The sequence below is a fragment of the Athene cunicularia genome (genome assembly GCF_003259725.1).
Source record: "Athene cunicularia isolate RWA chromosome 1 unlocalized genomic scaffold, athCun1 chr1_part1, whole genome shotgun sequence".
Taxonomy (NCBI): domain Eukaryota; kingdom Metazoa; phylum Chordata; class Aves; order Strigiformes; family Strigidae; genus Athene; species Athene cunicularia.
Window position 1 is genome coordinate 44,778,694 of NW_020799091.1, and position 18,634 is coordinate 44,797,327.

Below are 18,634 nucleotides of genomic sequence, written 5' to 3' on the forward strand. Positions count from 1 at the left end.
TTATATCAATCAGTTTTCACAAAGGATGTGCTTTATGTGAATGGATTGGGAAACACTTTTTCATTACTCCCAGTTCTCAAATACTCTTAAAACTGAAGTTGTCACATGCTCTTAAACTAACACTGTTTAGTGGGCTATCTTTGTTAATTTTCTCAGGTCCTCCTGATCTATCACCGTGTATCCGTGTGATGGGTTGACCCTGGCTGGACACGAGGTGTCACCAAATCACTTCTCCTCCTCTACTGAACATGGGAGAGAAAATATAACAGAAGGTTCATGGGTCAAGATAAGGGCAGGGAGAGATCACTTACTAGTTACCGTCACAGGCAAACCAGATGCAATTTGGGGAAAATTAATTTATTGCCAGTCAAAATAATAGATAATAGATAATGGATAATGAGAAATAAAACCAAATCTTCAAAGACTTTTCCCTCACCCCTCCCTTCTTCCTGGGTTTAACTTTACTCCTGATCTTCTTTACCTCCGCCCCCCAGCAGCTCAGGGGGACAGGGAATGGGGGTTGTGGTCAGTTAATCACACTTTGTCCCTTCTGATCCTTCCTTCTTGGGGAGGACTCCTCTCACTCTTCCCCTGCTCCAGTGTGGGGTCCCTGCCATGGGAGACAGTCCTCCATGAACTTCTCCAGTGATAGTCCTTCCCACGGGATACAGTTCTTCATGAACTGCTCCAGCACGGGTCCCCCGTGGGGTCACAAGTCCTGCTGGTAAACCTGCTCCAGCGTGGGCTCCTCTCTCCACAGGTCCTGCCAGGAGCCTGCTCCAGCACGGGCTTCCCAGAGGGTCACAGCCGCCTTCGGGCACCCACCTGCTCTGGTGTGGGCTCCTCCCCGGGCTGCAGGTGGAGATCTGCTCCCCCGTTACCCCCCATGGCTGCAGGGGCACAGCTGCCTCACCATGGGCCGCACCGCGGGCTGCAGGGGAATCTCTGCTCCCGGGCCTGGAGCACCTCCTGCCCCTCCTTCTTCACTGACCTTGGTGAGAGCAGGGTTGTTGCTTTCAAATATTTTCACTCCTCTTTTCTGACTGCAGCAGGGTTTTTTTTTCCCCCCTTCTTAAATATGTTATCCCAGAGGTGCTACCACCATCATTGACAGACTCAGCTTTGGCCAACATGTCTGTCTTGGAGCCAGCTGGCATTGGCTCTGTTGGACACGGGGAAAGCTTCTAGCAGCTTCTTACAGAAGCCACCCTTGCAGCCTCCCTGCTGCCAAAACCCTGCCATGCAAACCCAATGCAATCCAAACTATAACAACAGTTGTTTTCATTAGACATTTGAAGCCGAGCTTGATTGCTTTTTATTATTTTGAAGTAGCATGAGCCGACTGTTTAATATTTTACTTTACATGGCAATTCTGTATACTGACTCTTAAACCCATTGTGAAAACTTAGAATTCTGTAGAGAAATTCCATTCTTGCAAAAGAACCAAATGAAGCCATTTCATTGCTATGTAGTTTCTTACTAGCTGACCTATGTTAAGAGCTTGAAGTCATGGGATTTAATGTAGAAAACCAAAACCAAAGAAAAACATTAGCATATATTTTTCAGTTGTTGTAGTCTAATTATGGAGGTTCAAGGGTGTGTACACTAAATTGTATTTTGAAGACCCCTATTTACTGACTCTTGAAAGGAGTCCCTTTGTACAATCCACACTTAGGGATTTCTCTCCGTTATCATTGCAGATTGGAAAGAGAGGGCGCTCTGCCTGTCTTGACCAGGAAATCAAGGGGCAGCAACAGCAGACAAGCCCCTAGAGCATTTTATGAGCTGTGTGTGACAGTGCAGGTTCATAGTTTGGGCAACGACAGATTCAGTGTGACTGAAAATGTGCATTAAGCATATGAAGTGTGGCTCAGAGCTGACGGCAAAATTTCTGCCACTAGCGGGATGGCTGAGGAAGCTACAGCTGTGGTTAGGAAACCATATGTGCTGGAAAAATCTGTTGAGATGGCCACGGTTGATGTCTGTGAGAGTCTGGAACTAGGAGTGTGCTGCTTGAAAAGTCAAGAAGTTTGCTGTACAATAACATTAAACAAGATATGAATGTGTACATGACCCAGACTAACTTCTGGTTTTACAGGTAAAACTCAACTCTTACTCATGCTGTTTTGGGCCTGGAACTCGTAATCTTGTAACTAATAAACATGCATTTTTCTGAAAGTATAAGTTATTAGGACTTGTAATTTCAAAGGAAAGTTTGAAGCACTGGGTTCAAATAAACCTGGGAAGATGTTAGTCCTTCTTTTTTGAGCACAGAAGCTGAACATCAAACCCCATGAGCTAGACTTAAGGATTGTACATACTTCTAAGGTCCTTGTTTTTGGGAGCTACTGAGGTACTTGAAAGACAGTATCTACTTAGTCCTTGCTTTGAGAACTTACCTACCTGAAGATCTGTTCCTGGGTGGGGACACCACAATGTTGACTACAGTTGAGTATCTAGCACCTCTCTATCCTCAGACTGCTTCAAGTTCTTACAGGAGCTCTGAGTTTTCCAGGGACCTCAGTAAATCTCTTCAGGCTGGTGAGTAGTAGGAGCCCACACTTCCTGCTTCTTGAGCAAGTGTCCTAACAACAGCACTATTCAATGAGTAGTAGGAGCTGCCTTCATGTCCTCTTCTGCTGGCTGTCTTTTCAAGCACATTAGACACGTACCTGTTCCCAGATGTACATCTGACTGCAGGAGTAGTTTTCAGGTTATGAATCACTGTTTTACAGGGACCAAAAGTGAAGGTTGAATACTTAGCTTTAGGGGGAAGATATTAGATATGCCTCACTGAGGTGATACCTCTTGGCTGGTTTGACATTCTTATCTGTGGTAAAGGAGAGAGTTTTGAAGTCCCTTCTTGCACTCTCGAATTTCTCCAGTGATTCACGAAATACTTCTGTTTCCCATGCAGGACTGTGCAGGACTGTGCATTTCACTACTGAGACAGAATGCTGTACAACTGCATGTATGCAGAATGCACCAGGGAAGTGGTTTGAGTTTTCCTGCTCTAAAGAAAGTATGTTGTCAGGAAAGTGCTGGATTGATTGACAGTGTTGTAAATATTCCTCCAATATTGGCTCAAAAGAGGGGTTTTGTTCAAGCTTTGTAATTAGTACCCATATTCAAATGTCTGCATATATGCAATTAAATTATTTTTAGTTTGAGCTTAGAAAGCATTTTTGCCTCTGGCCTGAAGGCCTATATAAAATTTAAGCTAATTGAATGGATAAGCAAGCTAGATAACGCCTCCTATGAATTAGCATGTTTAGTCAGTACTACAACACTTTATGACTCTATTGTTTTCTGTCTTTATAGCAAAGAAATATTTTTTATTTTTGTTGCATAGAGTGGAAGTAAGTTCCTGTTCTGGCAAACTGAGTTCACTGAGTTTCATCATGGAGTTAGGAGAATAGAAGGTGCACATACTTGTTCTGTTTCTTGGAAACCCTGATATCCTCAGCTAATATAATGTCCTAGGTATATCTAATTCATCGAGTAGAGGACCAGTATTTGATCTATCCCTGTTTACATCAGTGTAACCCCACCAATTTTAAACAACATACTAAGAATTTATGCTGTTTTTTTACCTCATTTCCCAGCTTATGACCATTCCTATTAAGTTGAATAGCAAATTTAATCTTCACTTTCAAAAACAAGCTTCTACATACGTTTAGAAATTGTGTACCTTTTGTAGCTTAAATGAGAAATTGATTTCAGTAAAGTAATTGCTTTAGATATGGTACAACATGCTGTGGTTTTTCAGGGTGCTTGGTTCCTTTTGAGCCACACAGCTCTGTAGATGTTCACATGTTCAGGCTTTCATGTGAAGTTTTCCATCAATTTTTATCAAATGCTGATTATTCACAGGAGTCAGTATGGTGAATATCTGTGTTTATGTAGCTGCTCATATTTTTCTGTGTGAGTTACTATTTGCATCTATTTTAGTATTTTGATATCTCTAAGAAAGTTATGAAAACAATGTCTTAATTTTTAAACCTTCAGCTGTATTAGTAAATATTTTTAAATTATGAACAGTCTCACTTGTTGCTGATTTTACTTTTTAAATGAAAGGTTTTGTTTGATTGCTTATGTAGTCATTTTGACAAGTCCTTTATAAAATATTGTGTGATGCAGTACATCATCAGCAGTCTGGTTACTAAGAATTGATCAAAACCAAGGAAATAATACCCGAAAAGTTGGGCACTCCCAAGCTAACTGTAGACTTTGGCTGGGACAATTTGTGCTTATTGTATTACAGAATAGTTGTTCCAACAATTTCATGCTTCAAGATGTCAAATTGTTAATGAATTTAACTCTTTGCTGTCAGTAAATCAAATGGATTTTTTGGCTCTTTTCTTTTGATGGTTCTTTAGATGCCCCTACTTTCCTTTCCAGGGCTGATACTTTTTCTTCCTTCAGTGCATCTTCAGTATAAGGTAGGCAGAGGAGGATTTTTCATGTTTCTATTCAACTGCAAAGGTTAGAAACTTCCTTTGTTTTTAAAGGGTACCTGAGTTTCTTATTTTGTCTATGGGCAACTGGAGTTAGGGATTTAAGAAGAAGCTACAAATATTGTAAAATTCAGAGCTTAACAGATGGGCTTTTAAAATGAACATCTTAACAAGATTTTCTCATCCATGCATACCATAGTAGTGTTTTATGATGCTAACCAGGGCAGCCTCAGAATTGGTTTGGAGTGAAATAACTATCCTAAAACGTCTTATCTGTTGCACAGTTTTTACTTAATTTGCATATTTGCCTAGATTGTAGCACTTGCTTCCTACATACCTTTTTATGTTTTTTAGCATTAGCACAAGACTTCAGTAAATCTAATTTGACTGTCTTTTTTAATACTGTAGAAGTGCTCAATATGTACTTCGATATTTCCATTTGATACCTAAGAAAAACAGTTTTCTATATTTGATCCTAAACAATGGAGTTAATCATATGCCTAAGAAGTGTCAATCCTTTGACATTTAAGCACTACTAAGTTTTGTTTTAGGCATGGTAGCAAAAGTTAGAATTGGGAATATTTTACATTGGTATATTTAGAGATTTAGTATATTGAGAGATTAGTGTAGAGTTTCTTGGCTTCTTCGTCCATCTTTCCTCAAGAACACATACTATTTGAAAGAGGAGTTTGAAATCTAGTGTGCCATAAATACTAATTATATTCTTCATGTGGGTTCTTGCTTTCACAGTCGCGATAACTATTGCTTTGTGCTTAGTTGGCCAGCTCACAGTGGTTATTGTAGAGGGTAATGAATGATGTTTATTTGTGCTGTACAGTTGACCACATCTGGGGGTGAGAGCATGCTGGCAGCTAATTGGCCTGGCAGATGATCAGGATGCTACAAAACAGGATCTTGTGTTAGGCAGAAAAATAAAATTGCAAGGAACTGCCATCCTTTGCTCCTTACTGATGGTTTCTAGTGGAAATGACAAACGTTACCTCTGGATACGATATCAAGATCTACTCTATTGCATGCATTTCTTTCAATTAATGCCTCAGATCAATTTGCAGTTACTAATTTCTTGTAAATTAATCTCGTCTCCAGCAATTTCTGTTAATTACTAGTTTATAGAGTTGTGTCCATCTGTGTTTGATCTCCTTTTTGTCCTGGAACACTTGCGTGCTTGACTTCTGAACTGATCACCTTAGTGAACATTAAGGACAAATAGCCCTGCTGGGAGGTCTGTGTTGTGTTGCTTGGCATAGAGACATTTCATAGAAGTGGTGCTGGTGCTGCTCTTAGTTAGGAACTCAGACCTTTAGGTTTCTTTAAGCTTGAAGGAACTAGAATCAACAAAAATGAGGGTATTGCAATAACTCTTTATGAGGAGACAAGCAAAGATCATGATTTGCATTTTTATATTTAATGTGTAGTTTAGCTCCTTTCCACAGAGACTGAGCCTTGCGGGTACCCACCTTCCCCAGCTGACTGCTTTGTGCAGGTGGTGGAACCAGGCGGTTGCCTTCGCTCCAAGCTCAGTAGCACTAGTGGGAAGATCAGAAAAGGCTGCTTATTTCTCTACAAACCCAGGAGTACTGCTGAGTGTGGGTCAAAGCAAAAAGGAGTAGGGGGAAATAGCATCTTTTGGACTGGTGATGAACCAATTACTCCAAAAGGTTGCAAGGATGTGATTGACAGCCCAATGACGAGGTAGGCTTCCTGGCTGTTCCCATGGCCACAGTGTTGATGGTGGCAAGAAGGAATAAAGTTTGTATGTCCTGCTAAATCACTTCCGTGACAGTGAGGTTTTAAGATAGAGAGGGCCTTAATATTACTGGAATATCTGTGAGTTTAAAATGACTGTATCAACAGGTCCAAAAAACCCGGCAGATTTGTGGTATTAACTAGCCGTGTGATGGAGAATAGCTTTGTGAGGGCTTTTGACCCTTCTAGTTTTGAAAACTGGTTTGCAGAATCTGACCTTTCAAGAGTACACCTGCTAAACACCAAGGTTATGCCATTGACTTTTAAGCTAGGTATAGGCATGTTCCTAGCTCCCTTGTGTCACTGTACTTAACATCTGTCAGTACAAAATAAGTTCTTTCACAAATAAATATGTGATACTATCATTTAGTTTTCATCTGTACAAACTTTTCTTGTACCTGAATGGGTTGACTGAAATTTACTTTTTTTTTGTTTTGCTTTTTCCTTCTACTTAAAACAATTTTATCTTTAATATTTAGTTATTTTCTGAAAAGCATGTGGATATTATTTATTTTACCTTTTAAATGCACGTTAAAAAACAGGCAAACCAAAGGACAGTTATATTCAAATTTTACTGGATGAACTAAAAAATGTAAAATAAGTAAGCCTTTAGCTTTCTTGCCTACTTTGAGCTCTGTGTGATGTTACTGAACAGACAAAATGCTTTGCAAGCTTATTGTAAGCAATATGTAGAAAAAGAGAAGCCCTGTAGTGTTATTTGGTTGATCCTCCAAAAGGAGTGGAAAAAAAAATCTGCACGCTTATGTAACCAGGAGTTTGATGCTGTCAAAAGAGAAGGGAAAATATGGTATCTTAAAAGCTTGCTCTGGGATTACAGTTATTTTTAGCACTTGAAGGTTAAGCGTCTTTTACTGCTGTGTCTCTGAACTCCCATAACTGATAATTTTAACTGCTAATTCAATTGTGTGATGATTGATTGCCATGAACGAGTCCTTGAAGAGCACTATAAATTTAATCTGTGTTTCTCTATTAACTGCAGTGGTTTTTACTTCCTCCGTTACTTTGTGTGTTGGCACCCAGCGATGTATGTGATGAATATATACCAAAATGGTGTATACATAGAAAATGGTAAACAAGACATATTTGCTAGAAATCTTTTTGGAGCACACTTTTACATGTAGAAGGCTGTGCTGATCCTCTGTTTTACTGCTGCATTTTGACCATTTTCTTTTGCCATAAGTAAAAAGTGTATAATGAATAGATTAAGATGAGATTATTTTTCTCTCTAACAGCACTATTCTATTTATAACGATAAATCTTTTTTTTCCCCCCTCCTTCCTCGCATCTGTAACAGCTAGCCGATGGCGGAACCTCTTCTCTACACCTGTCTCCTTGGCTTTTCCCTATAGTCCTGTTGCGAGACTCACCCCATATACCAATGGCTTTAATAGTCCCAGCTTCTCTAAAACCTCCAGTAAAGCAATACTAACACCTGAACGGACAGGTAATGCTTATCTTTTTATTGATTTACAGTGCTTACAGAATTGCTTAATTTAATCTAATCTTGCTGGCATTTAACAGCAGTACACTGTTAGAATGATTGTATATAGACTGTCATCTCAGAGATTTTATTTTTAATTACCTAAAATCTGGCAATTGACTAGCAGTGTAGGTTATTACACATCATGTTACAGGAAAGTTATGCTAGTAAACAGATTCTGTATTTCATTAATGGTTTACCTGAGAGTACAGTGGCAACTGTGTCATCTTAAACAGTCCCCGGCTTTGTCTGCCTTTCCCTGCTCATTTCTGCACCACTGTGCCCCTTCCTTGTGTCTACAGAAACATTTGTGCAGCTCTGTAATGAAGTTGCAGGGAGAATTCCTCTATAATAAAAATAGCCAGCAGAATCATGGCTGTTTTCAAGCTGGCATTGTTGCTACCATCCAAGATTTATTTTATGTTTGCCACTGATTTTCAGGGGATGCAGTTGTTTTAGGAAAAATACAGACTTTCTATGGGCTCTAAATTGCAAAGAGTTGCATTTTTCTTTCTTCTCTATAGGTATGAGGAGTCAATTTATATCTGTGACTTTTCTTAAGCTACAGTGGTGGTGGAGAAAATAATCTTCTGGGGAAAAAGCATTAACATTTTATTGCTGGTGGGAGCAGGTGTGGTTGCAGGAAGTTAGCATCAGTGCACACTGATCTATGCGTAATTTTCTTTACAATGCATGAAATCAGTGAAGAAAGCCCTGTTAGGGATATGGGTGAGATACAGCTCCTGACTGAACACCTGGTGTAGGTATCTATGTGAGCGAGATGTCTTAGCTCCCCTATTCAATGGTATGTAGTTTAGTCCCTAATTGAAGGCATCTCATGCTATTTGAAATACTCCCAACTATCTTGTCTAGCTCCCCACTGCTGCTCCAGAAGGGCACAGCTGTTACTACCTCTGCAAAACCTCAAGGACCATTGTAACTTGCAAATTTAAAAAAGCAAACACTTTTACCCTTTACAGTCCCTCCAAAGCAATCTTCTGAGTGTATTTTTCTGTTGGAGATATTATTAGAGAACAGCTGAATTTAGGATGAATTTTAAGTGGCTGCTTTGATCAGTGCTAGAGGATGCATACACATCTGTGGTACAAGCACAGATGATGAGCCATAGTCACAGCAGTTCTCGCCCTGTAGGCTGTGGGCCTCTGGTGGTCCAGAGGATATTAGAAAGTGATTTACTGTTTTATTTTAAGAATTTTTATTTAAAGTTGGACAACTTGCTCATGCAACTAATTGCAATTTAGTTTATATTTTAGTATCATGCAGGGAAGAAAGTAGAATCCAGAGCCCTCTCCGAAAGGTAGCTCTGTGAAGGAGGTAGTGCTTTCTCTGTTGTTGCATAATGTTCAGTCTTAATTGTTATTGTCATTGATTTATTTTATGTTCATTAAAAAAAACCCCAGTAAAATTTAGCTAAATGGCTCTGGTATGGAATCTGAGCACTGAGCAGTTGGTGACACATACACATTTGCTTTCCAGAACAGAGCAGTGAGAACCACAGTCCCTTAAATAAGAAGGATTCAAATGCAGATGTGTTTAGACTACGCTAACTAATCTGAGCAGTATCAGAACTGTATTGGGTAAATTATTAATTATCTGGGCTATGTGATGCTATTTTGGGAACAAGCAGAGGAATTAATGATCCACTACTACACTTACAACTTCTCACAAGTATCAAAGCTCTTTACTAATTGTTGGTGGATTGCACTACACTTCTGAAAATTTTTATCTGTTGTATGGAAAATATTTGAAGCTACTGTAACATAAATGGCAAATAGTTACGAATGAAAGATGGCCAGATGTATTCAGACTAAAATTTATGTTTTCTTACATAGGTTACATTTCTAGAAGTTCCCCTTTGAGCCCACAGTCATCAATAGACAGTGAACTGAGCACCTCAGAGCTGGAGGATGATTCCATCTCCATGGGATACAAGCTGCAGGACCTCACTGATGTTCAGATAATGGCTCGTCTACAGGAGGAGAGTAGGTGTCTTTTTTTCATTTTTCAAAGTAGTCTGAGGAAGATTTCCCATAACAGTCAAAACTAGTCCAGTCTGGTCTCAGTCAAATGGCTCTTTCTTAAAAAGTGTCACCTCTTGAGGGGCAGATGGAAAAACTCTTCACCTCCTTGAAGAAGGTGCGCACATTGTTGGGTTCAGGTTAATGGTACTTATTCGTTCAAAACTTTATATTTTTCTGAATCCCAACTGGCAGCTCTATACTTGTTGAGTAGATGTAGATTTAAAAGATTTATAATGTATTACCCCATTAATTAAAATAATTTTATTTCTGTGGAGGGAAGATACTAAAGCATGTTTCTCATGAGTACGTTTCATGAGAAAGGTAAAAATAAACAGGTCTCATGGATTTCTTTGCCTCTACTTTGATTTTCTTAATTGTCAGATGAATTTTGAAATTAATTCCCCTAAATCCTGAATTGGGGCATTTCATATCTTGGTTTGAAAGTAGTGGTTATGCACAAATCTGAGCCCAAAAGCTTGTTTGACATAGATTACAGTTTGATTTGATTATAATTTTTGGAAAATGTTTTTATTCATCAGTAAAGGACGTTTGACTTAGAAGTCACTCAGTAAGTACAGTATCTTTCTCACTTCTTGCTAGTGCCAAGTGAGACATCAAGGAGGAAATGATGAGATGAAAAAGACAAGAGAAATTCAGAGATGGTGGCTGAAGGAAAATGCCAAGTAATAAGTGATTAAATAAAATAAAAATAAAACGTGAAGAAAAAAAATTAGAGCTGCGATCTGCTGCGGCAACCAGACTGAGCAGGCTGGAGTGATCACTTGTCAGCAGTTGAACTTGCTGAGCATCTGGTAGCACCCGTTATGTGCAGCATAGAAATTGGCAAGTGTGAGACTTACCAAGATAGCTGAATTCTCAGCTGACAAATGTGTGTGGTCACAGCTCGGAAAATTTCTGATATTATGTGAAAGTGATAAGAAATTTAAAAAAAATAAAATAAAAAGACTATCAAAGGACAAAAGATTGCATTACTTAAATGACAACTGCCCTCATCTCCTTCAGAGTGAGGTTCCAAAAAAGACTTAAGGTACTTGGTGCTTTAAGGAATCAGGTCATTGGTAAACTGGAAGGAAAACCAGTTTTTCTTCTAACTGATGTCAGATGTAATGTTTGTATCTCATCCTTGGAGGAGCAGCTGGTACAGAATGTTTGAGCACATGATAGTTATTGTCCACTTAATCCTGTGGAAAGTGGTAGTATTATACGTGCAGGAAGGCACGCTCTCTTCATGGCCACAAATAGAAGCTCCCACTCAAAGAGGAAGAGGGAAGCATATTAAGAAGTTTACGTTATGAAGCAAAGACATCTGTCAAAGCTAAAGGCTTTTTGTAAATCTAGGAAAGTTGTTATGCGCAGCTATTGGCAGGATTATTCAGCTCCTGGAAACATGATGTACATCCCATTTTTCCCTGGCTACTGTCCAGCTGGGGAAAGGGAGGATGTACAAGGAATGGGGATGGTTCCCTCTCACTTGACCTGGAGCAAACATGCTCTTCTGGGGCAGGGCTAATAGTGGGATGTTTTGCAAAACCTGGTGTTCTGAGAAGGGTGTGGAAGGATGCGTGCCTGTCTAAAACACAGCTGTGTTACCACTAAGCCTTGTCCGTGACAGTGGTTGCTAGCAGGAACTAATTCTGGTTCAGAGAAGTTAGAGAGCCAAAATACTTACATGGGTTATAAGTTTAGGAAATGTCATTGTCAGCATTTTCATTGTATGAATATAAAAGTTTAATAGCAATAACTTGCATAGAGTGACTGTTAATTCCTTTAAATGTTTAAAAGTTAATACTTATGTAGTCTTTCTGTTGGCAGAGAAATAGGTGCCTCCTGAAGGCAATTCAGCTTATGTTGAAAGGTGTCTAATACATCTCACAGGTACTGCCTTTTTTAATTCTTATTAAAAAGGGATCCTGAGGAAGATAATTCAGGCTTAGATGCCTGAAAAGTAGACACCAAAAGCTAGATCAGGTTAGATCCTACCTCAGATCTTCAGCCTGGTGACGTTGCAAATCCAAATCTTGCTGTAAATTTATGTCTGCTTACCTGTTTAGTTTTCAAGATTGAAGTGCATGTTAAGAGTTAATGACTTAGCAGAAGCTGAATCATCCTCTGTTTGGAATTTACAGGCCTTAGGCAAGATTATGCTTCAACTTCAGCATCTGTGTCAAGGCACAGTTCAAGCGTCTCTCTGCATGCAGGAAAGAAAGGGACATGTGGTGACCAGGAATATGATCGCTATAGTCTTGAAGACGAGGAAGAGTTTGACCACCTCCCACCTCCGCAGCCACGGCTGACTCGCTGCTCACCCTTCCAGAGAGGGATTCCTCACTCACAGACTTTCTCCAGTATCCGGGACTGCAGAAGGAGTCCTACCTCCCCGCACTTCCCTTCAAGTGCTTATCAGCAGCCCTACTACTCTCCTCAAGCCCAAACTCCAGAGCAGCAACCAAATAGAGTGAATGGAGGTGGGTTGCATGCTTTTCTAAGAAGTGGCCTTTTCTCTGTGCAAAGTGCCAGTGCCAGTTTAAAGATCAAATTGTGTCAATAGAATGAACTTTGTTTAGTGTATGACATCTAGATCAGTCTGTGAATTGTGACAAGAGTTTAAGCCTGTGCAAATGATCAAGGTATGTTATTGTTAAGTAATTTGCTACAAAATGTAATCTGTGACCTGGTCATGAAAGTTGTTGCGTTAGGCTAGTTTAAGGTGCTGCGAGGATGACCACAAGTGAAGAAAGCAGAAAAAGGAAAGAGCATCTTTGCTCTTGGTTGATTAAAAGAACTGATTGGGTTTTCAAGTTTGGACTCTGTGTGTCCATCGTGCATACAGTAAAATACAAAATGGGGTTTTCCGATTTTCATTCCCTTTCTTATTCTTGACTTTTCTGTTAATACAGCCATGCTGTGAATCTGCGATGAGTGCTTACGACGGGGGTTAACACTCTGCTCCTGTTCCAGGTCTGGTAGGGCAGACTGTTAAAAGTAGTGGGAGATAATGCCACTCCCAAACTGTCCTGAGCAATTGCTGCTTTTTGCCCTGCATTTGACAAGTATTTCAGAGTTTCTGGCAAATTTGTCTCTCAGTGCTTATTAAAGACTTAAGTTTCCCTCCTTTATTGCTACTGCCTTCCTTTCATTTCTTATTATGATCACAGTTTTCCTCTTCATACTGCATCTGACTTTCCTATTCCTTCAGTCTTTTCCCCAAGTTAATTCAAAACAATTTTCAGTCAGGGTCTTGTTTGTAATGTTACAGGTTAAAGGTCACCTTAGAGCACGAAAATAGATGTGTTGTCCAAAACAACACAAAGTTGCTATTTATAGAACCCTACAGGTATGCAAGTTGCTTTCCTGACAAATAAGACATGACAGATTGGTGCCAAAAGCACTTGCATTCAAGGTAAGACATGGCATGGAAGTATAATCGACAAGTGGCAGTATATAAAGAAGAGTGACATTAAGAGAGGTCGGAGTGATGTGGGTGTTGATGCAGCATATGTGCCATATTAATTTCAATGTTATTTTTCTTGCTGGTGAGTTACAGGAATGGGACACCACTGAAAGACTTGCAGAAATGTTGGGAAGATAGAAAGGAAGGTTATGGGGAATTTTTGACTCAGGAATAAGGGCAAGATGTGGTGCTGCAACCTTTTTATATAGCCACCAAATGCTTTCCCAATGACTTTTTTTTTTTGTGTGTGTTCTATGTCAGTGGAAATTAAGCGTTGGATTCCCATATGGAAACCTCAGAAAGTACTTACAGGGCAGACTAATTGATTAACTAGGAAGCATATAAATGTAAAAGGCCACCAATTTTACCACCTGGTTGCCTTTTTTCTCAAGAACTGTGAGGCGTTGAATAATCTGTTTGGTGTTGCTCAGATGGACACATGCAACTTCAGTTATCTGTTTGCTGGATGGCAGACAGTCCTCTAACAGGCAGTATCATTATGTTTAGAGAGGAATTATCTCTTCAGCTTCTGTACCTTCAGCCTCTGAGTCATGTAACACTGATACACTTAAGCGGCAAATACTGATGCTAAGAAACATTTTACTTTGGCTGTATTCTGTTGGCAGACAAGGAGTCAAGTGTTCACTGTATTGTGTATGTCTGAGTAGTATTACGACCGCGTTGTCTTACCGGCACTTCTCATCATCTTGGCAGCAGTTTCATTGTCTTTCAAGAACTCCTATACATTGAAATGGAGGTAGACTGCAAAATAATTTATCTGAAGCTCAGTGTGATGGATGGTGTCTTCCACACGGTTACAGTTTACCAAGACAAATGAGAAAGAGGGCTGTGATAGATGGAAGGACTAAACTGTTTAGTTACTGCTTTCAATATATGTGGAAAGCATCATCCATAATTAGTCAAAATCACACACAGCACATGCTGTGCTGCTTGTGGCCATTCCAGCAGTCTTCCCAAATCTCCCTTCCACTCTTTTACCCCAAAGAGGTCACTTGTGTTCTTGTATGTGCAGTCAGCAGTCTGGACCTGGTTCATCTGATCATTCTCTGTAAGAAAAGAGTAAGTGGCAAGTAACTGTTGAACTTTGGCACTCACTCTGGGGTGAAGAAACAGTGTTTAGCTTTGACACAATGTCTCCCCAAAACTAGTCTTAGGTGTTTAGCTCAAGTACAATTTTTTTCCTTTAGGAACAAATGGTATGAGGGATGCTGTCCTACCTGCTTTTAGTGAAGTTTGCTTGGTATGGTATGCTAGTTGAGGTTCTTATTCTAACTTTAACTATCTGTACTGTAACAAATACATTGAAGGTGTGATAAACTTGGAAAGCTTTAATAATTCCTTTAAGAGTATAATATTGGCTGCCTGATGAGGAGGGCCTATGTTTAAATGCTGAGATGTGGGTGCCCGCATATGTAGGAAGGGTCCCATTCAGCTGCCCCCGTATAAGCACGTAGTGCTGTACGAGGTAGTTTGATACACCCTGCTTGGCTTCACCATCACCCTGTTCAGCTGCCACAGGCAACCCAGAGTCTCTTAAATGGCATGAGGTACCTGTGCGTAGATGCTGACTTGTATACTAGGTTTTTAGTCTCTTTCCAATGAGCTGCTTGTTCTCCATCCACAGGACTGCAGTTTAGGTAGCAGAGAGATTGTCTGGGGTTTCTGGCACCCTAGTAATCTTCTGCCTGTGTTTGGGTTAAGAATACACTCATGTTTTCCAGCTGTGTTTGAGGCCATAATTTTGAACTCACACATTGTTCTAGCCAATGTATTGTAGCAAAGTGCTTCTCCTGCTATAATTTTGACACTCTGCCCTGTTTTAAATTGCTGTACATCTATTTTAAGATAAAATACCATACATTTGTTTTAAAATTCCACACCATCTAGCCCCCAATCTCAGGCTCAGATTCTTTCCCTCACCTTGTCCCACCCATGTCTGAGTGAATGGTAGCAGTCCCGTTCACTGCCAGTCCCCAACAGCTTGCTGTACTGAAAGGCTCCTGGTAAATGATAGCATAAAGTGGCAGATGTGTGCAAATGTAAATATGTTAAAATGTGTTTAAGGTGGTGAATAGCTTTTGAGTATCTGTTGCAATTAGCTAAAGTAAATCTGTCTAGTTAGTATGTATTTTATAATTTAACAAAACTTTTAATATGTTAACAGTGGAAAGATGTATATTTATAGCTTTCTTCCCGTCCTCTAAGTTCATGGTTAACAACTAAAAATGTTGCTAACTCTTAATATCAAGAATACTTTAGTCATTTTCACATAAGAAATACCACCAAACTTCATGTTTTATGTTGTCCATAAATGTACACTTTTTTACTGTGACACAGAAGTAATCTCTTTCATTTTAACTTTTTAAAATTTTTTTTTAATTTCTGTTGTGTCACTTTATTCTTTTTTAATAGATGTTAATATTTATTCCCTTTGTTACTTCTGATTTTCTGGAACCAGATGTAACAGAATTATAGTCCTATGAAATCAACTAGAATAGTCAAAATCCAGGATACACAAGATACTGAAAATGGGATTGATCTTGTGTTCAGGCCCACTTTCCAGATCTTGAGATAAACCTACTCATAAACTTTTATCCTGACACACCTTATTTCCTGTGCATTTTAAAGTGTCCATTTTTATAATACCTGAAAATTGGAAACTTCGTATTTTGGACAGATTATTCTAGCTAAAGGAGTTTATTACAATGCAGTAAGAAGGGGCAGCTATAAAATATATCCTTCATTGATTGAGTAGTAGTGCAGGCAACCTTGTTAATTTTCATGTTTATTTTCCATTACCTTTTCATGTTGATTTTTAGCTTGGTTGATGCCTTCATAAACAGGCCCCAGATACCATTCACTTGAAAAAAATTGCTTTTCTTTTTCAGAAATTACTAGTTAAGTTACTTTATTGTGTACATTTCTGGGAAATAACTTTTCTCAGGCTAAATGTTATGAACATCATTGGCTGTTGAAACACCCTTGTCTCATTTGGAAAGCTGCAAATGTGGTTTTTGGTTGGTTGGGTTTTTTAAGCAAACTCCAGGCAGATACAGAAGAGTAGCATTTCAGGGGCAGTAGGTTGGTGTTTAGATAGCAGTTTAGTATAGACTAACATTGATTTGTGTATTTGGAAAGGTGGGGAAAGGCCTGTTACTGATTTACTGATGTACAGAGTGTTTTCCTGCTCATAACCTCTCTTGTTCGATAAGGAAGGAAGAATTCACTGTAGGAAATTGTTGCAGACTTCATTGAAGAAAAGGAGAAAAAAAAAAATCCTACTTTGTCACTTTGGAAGTTATGTTGAGAATAGTGATAAGTGGAGAGAAGTCACAGAAGAATAATGGAAAAATCTTTGATTTGCTGTAACTATCTGTGGTGGGAAACATGCCTGTGAAGCCAGAGTGAAATGAAGTAATAATTCTAAATAAAATATGAATAAAAGTGTTCAACATTAGCAAAATGTAGGTGTTGAGAGTCATGAAGAATGGTGTCTCTCGATTAACTGAAAGACTTGCTTTTAGTTCTTAATCTGTATTTGTGTTTTTACACACTGATGTGTCTTTTGTATCAACTGATGATTCCACAGACCTTTAATCAGACCCTGATGTATTTGGGATGTCATAAATTTTATAACCATAAGTAGTGTAATGCAGATACTGAACTCAGGCCTTCAAAGATGAGGAAGAGAAATCCCTTAAAGCGAAGTGGTAACTGAGTCTGCAAGTTTGTAAGGATTTCAGAACAAACTCCGAATACCTGCATAATATAGAACATAGTGTTTAAAATAGAAAAGCAGAGATTTTTTCCTTACGTTTTTTCCCCGATTTATTTGTGCATACAATGCAGACAAGACAGTTGAATTCACAGGGTTTGTGTGAAGGATTTAAATATGTGTAAGAAACTGCAAACATAGGTTAAATGGTGGTATAGATTTCTCTGAGACACTAATAATTATGATTCATTGATTCACATTCCTTAACGATAGTGCACTTCTGGCGAGGCTTGTGAGTTCTTTTGTTCAAATAAAACATTGACAACACTTGCAGGGTATAAATTTCAATGAACGAATAAAAGTGTTTTAAGAAACTTCACTGTAGAGTCAACTTAATCCTTCCTTGCAAGGAGAGCCTCACAGGATGAGGTGTTTTGGCAGAGAGAAGATGATACTTATCAAGAACCGCTGCAGACCTCCCAGTCTGGCAGCCCACCAAGAGCACATCTTTTCTGGGGCAGCTTTGCTCCAAGGGCAAGGTCTGTTTGCATGCTACACGGACATTAATCTTCAGCTGGTGATAGTATTAGGTCAGGGAAGGAAAAAAAAAAACAAAGAGGTGGTGGAACAGGGATGGCAACCAGCGCTGCTGGGACCAGAAGACAGAAGGCAGGTGCTTCCTGTTCTGGTGTCCTGCCAGAAAGAAGCTGGGCCACCGATCCCAGGCTGACTTCTGAGAAGAAATGACTTCTGGGGAAGAACTTCCTGGAAGAAATCAGAACTGAAGCAGCTGGGTAAGAGGCAAGCTGCTGTCTTTACTGTAATTTTGTGCAATGTTTGACAAAATAAAGGACACTTTTGCCTGCTTTTTGACCCATTTCTCTAGTGAATATGATCTGTGCTGTGGGGTGGTCTTTTCATGCACGTTTTCAGTTGAGGGCAGAAGACCCTGTATTTTGCAATTCCCAGTTTTTCGTGTACTTTAGGCAACAGGCGGTTCAGTATGGATGCCACGTAGGGGAAGAACTGTAAACATGCAGTAGGTGATTTTTGGTGTATCTTTCTGCTGCAGATATGTGAAACAAGGGCAATGTATGGCACCCAAAGAACACTCATGAAGTGACAAGCATGTGTGTCTATGCATGAACTGTTTTGAGAAGGTGATAATAAGCAGGAACTGATTATTAACTCCCTTGGATGACTTGTCCTTGCATTTTCTTCACACTTGCAAATATCTCAATAATAGAATGCCTGTAGGTCATGCTATTACACCTCAAAGAAGGATTGGGAAAGAAGAAGATACATCTGTGATGCTTTATATGGCTGCATCCTACTTAGACATCATACTTGTTTTGGCCTAGGTTATAGTTGAGACTAAGTAGTGGGTCACGATAATTATGGATGCTGTAGAAGGTGCAGGTGTCCTTCAGAGTTCCTCAGTGGTGTTAATGTCCACATCTTTGTAACAGAAAAAACTGAACACCAATGATCTTTTTAGGCTTGCCACTGAACCACATTAGTGCAGAAGAGGCAGCAGAAACTCTAGCAAATTTCAGCATTCATCATAAACAGGTCTATTTGGGGAAATTACTTCTCACCTGGGAATGTATCTCAGCTCTACTCCCTCACTACTTCTGTCAGTTTTCTCATCAGTCTTAG

The 18,634-nt window shown here is 39.4% G+C and overlaps 1 protein-coding gene across 1 annotated transcript in view; it reads left to right on the top strand.

The window, feature by feature from the left end:
* SLAIN1 (SLAIN motif family member 1) overlaps positions 1 to 18,634 on the top strand; it is a 48,066-nt gene that overhangs the window by 19,843 nt on the left and 9,589 nt on the right. Inside the window, exons 2-3 of the mRNA XM_026843124.1 lie at positions 9,579 to 9,728; positions 11,915 to 12,253. Of these exons, the coding sequence (XP_026698925.1) occupies positions 9,668 to 9,728; positions 11,915 to 12,253 (400 nt within the window). The 5' untranslated portion in view covers positions 9,579 to 9,667. The remainder of the gene's footprint in view (positions 1 to 9,578; positions 9,729 to 11,914; positions 12,254 to 18,634) is intronic.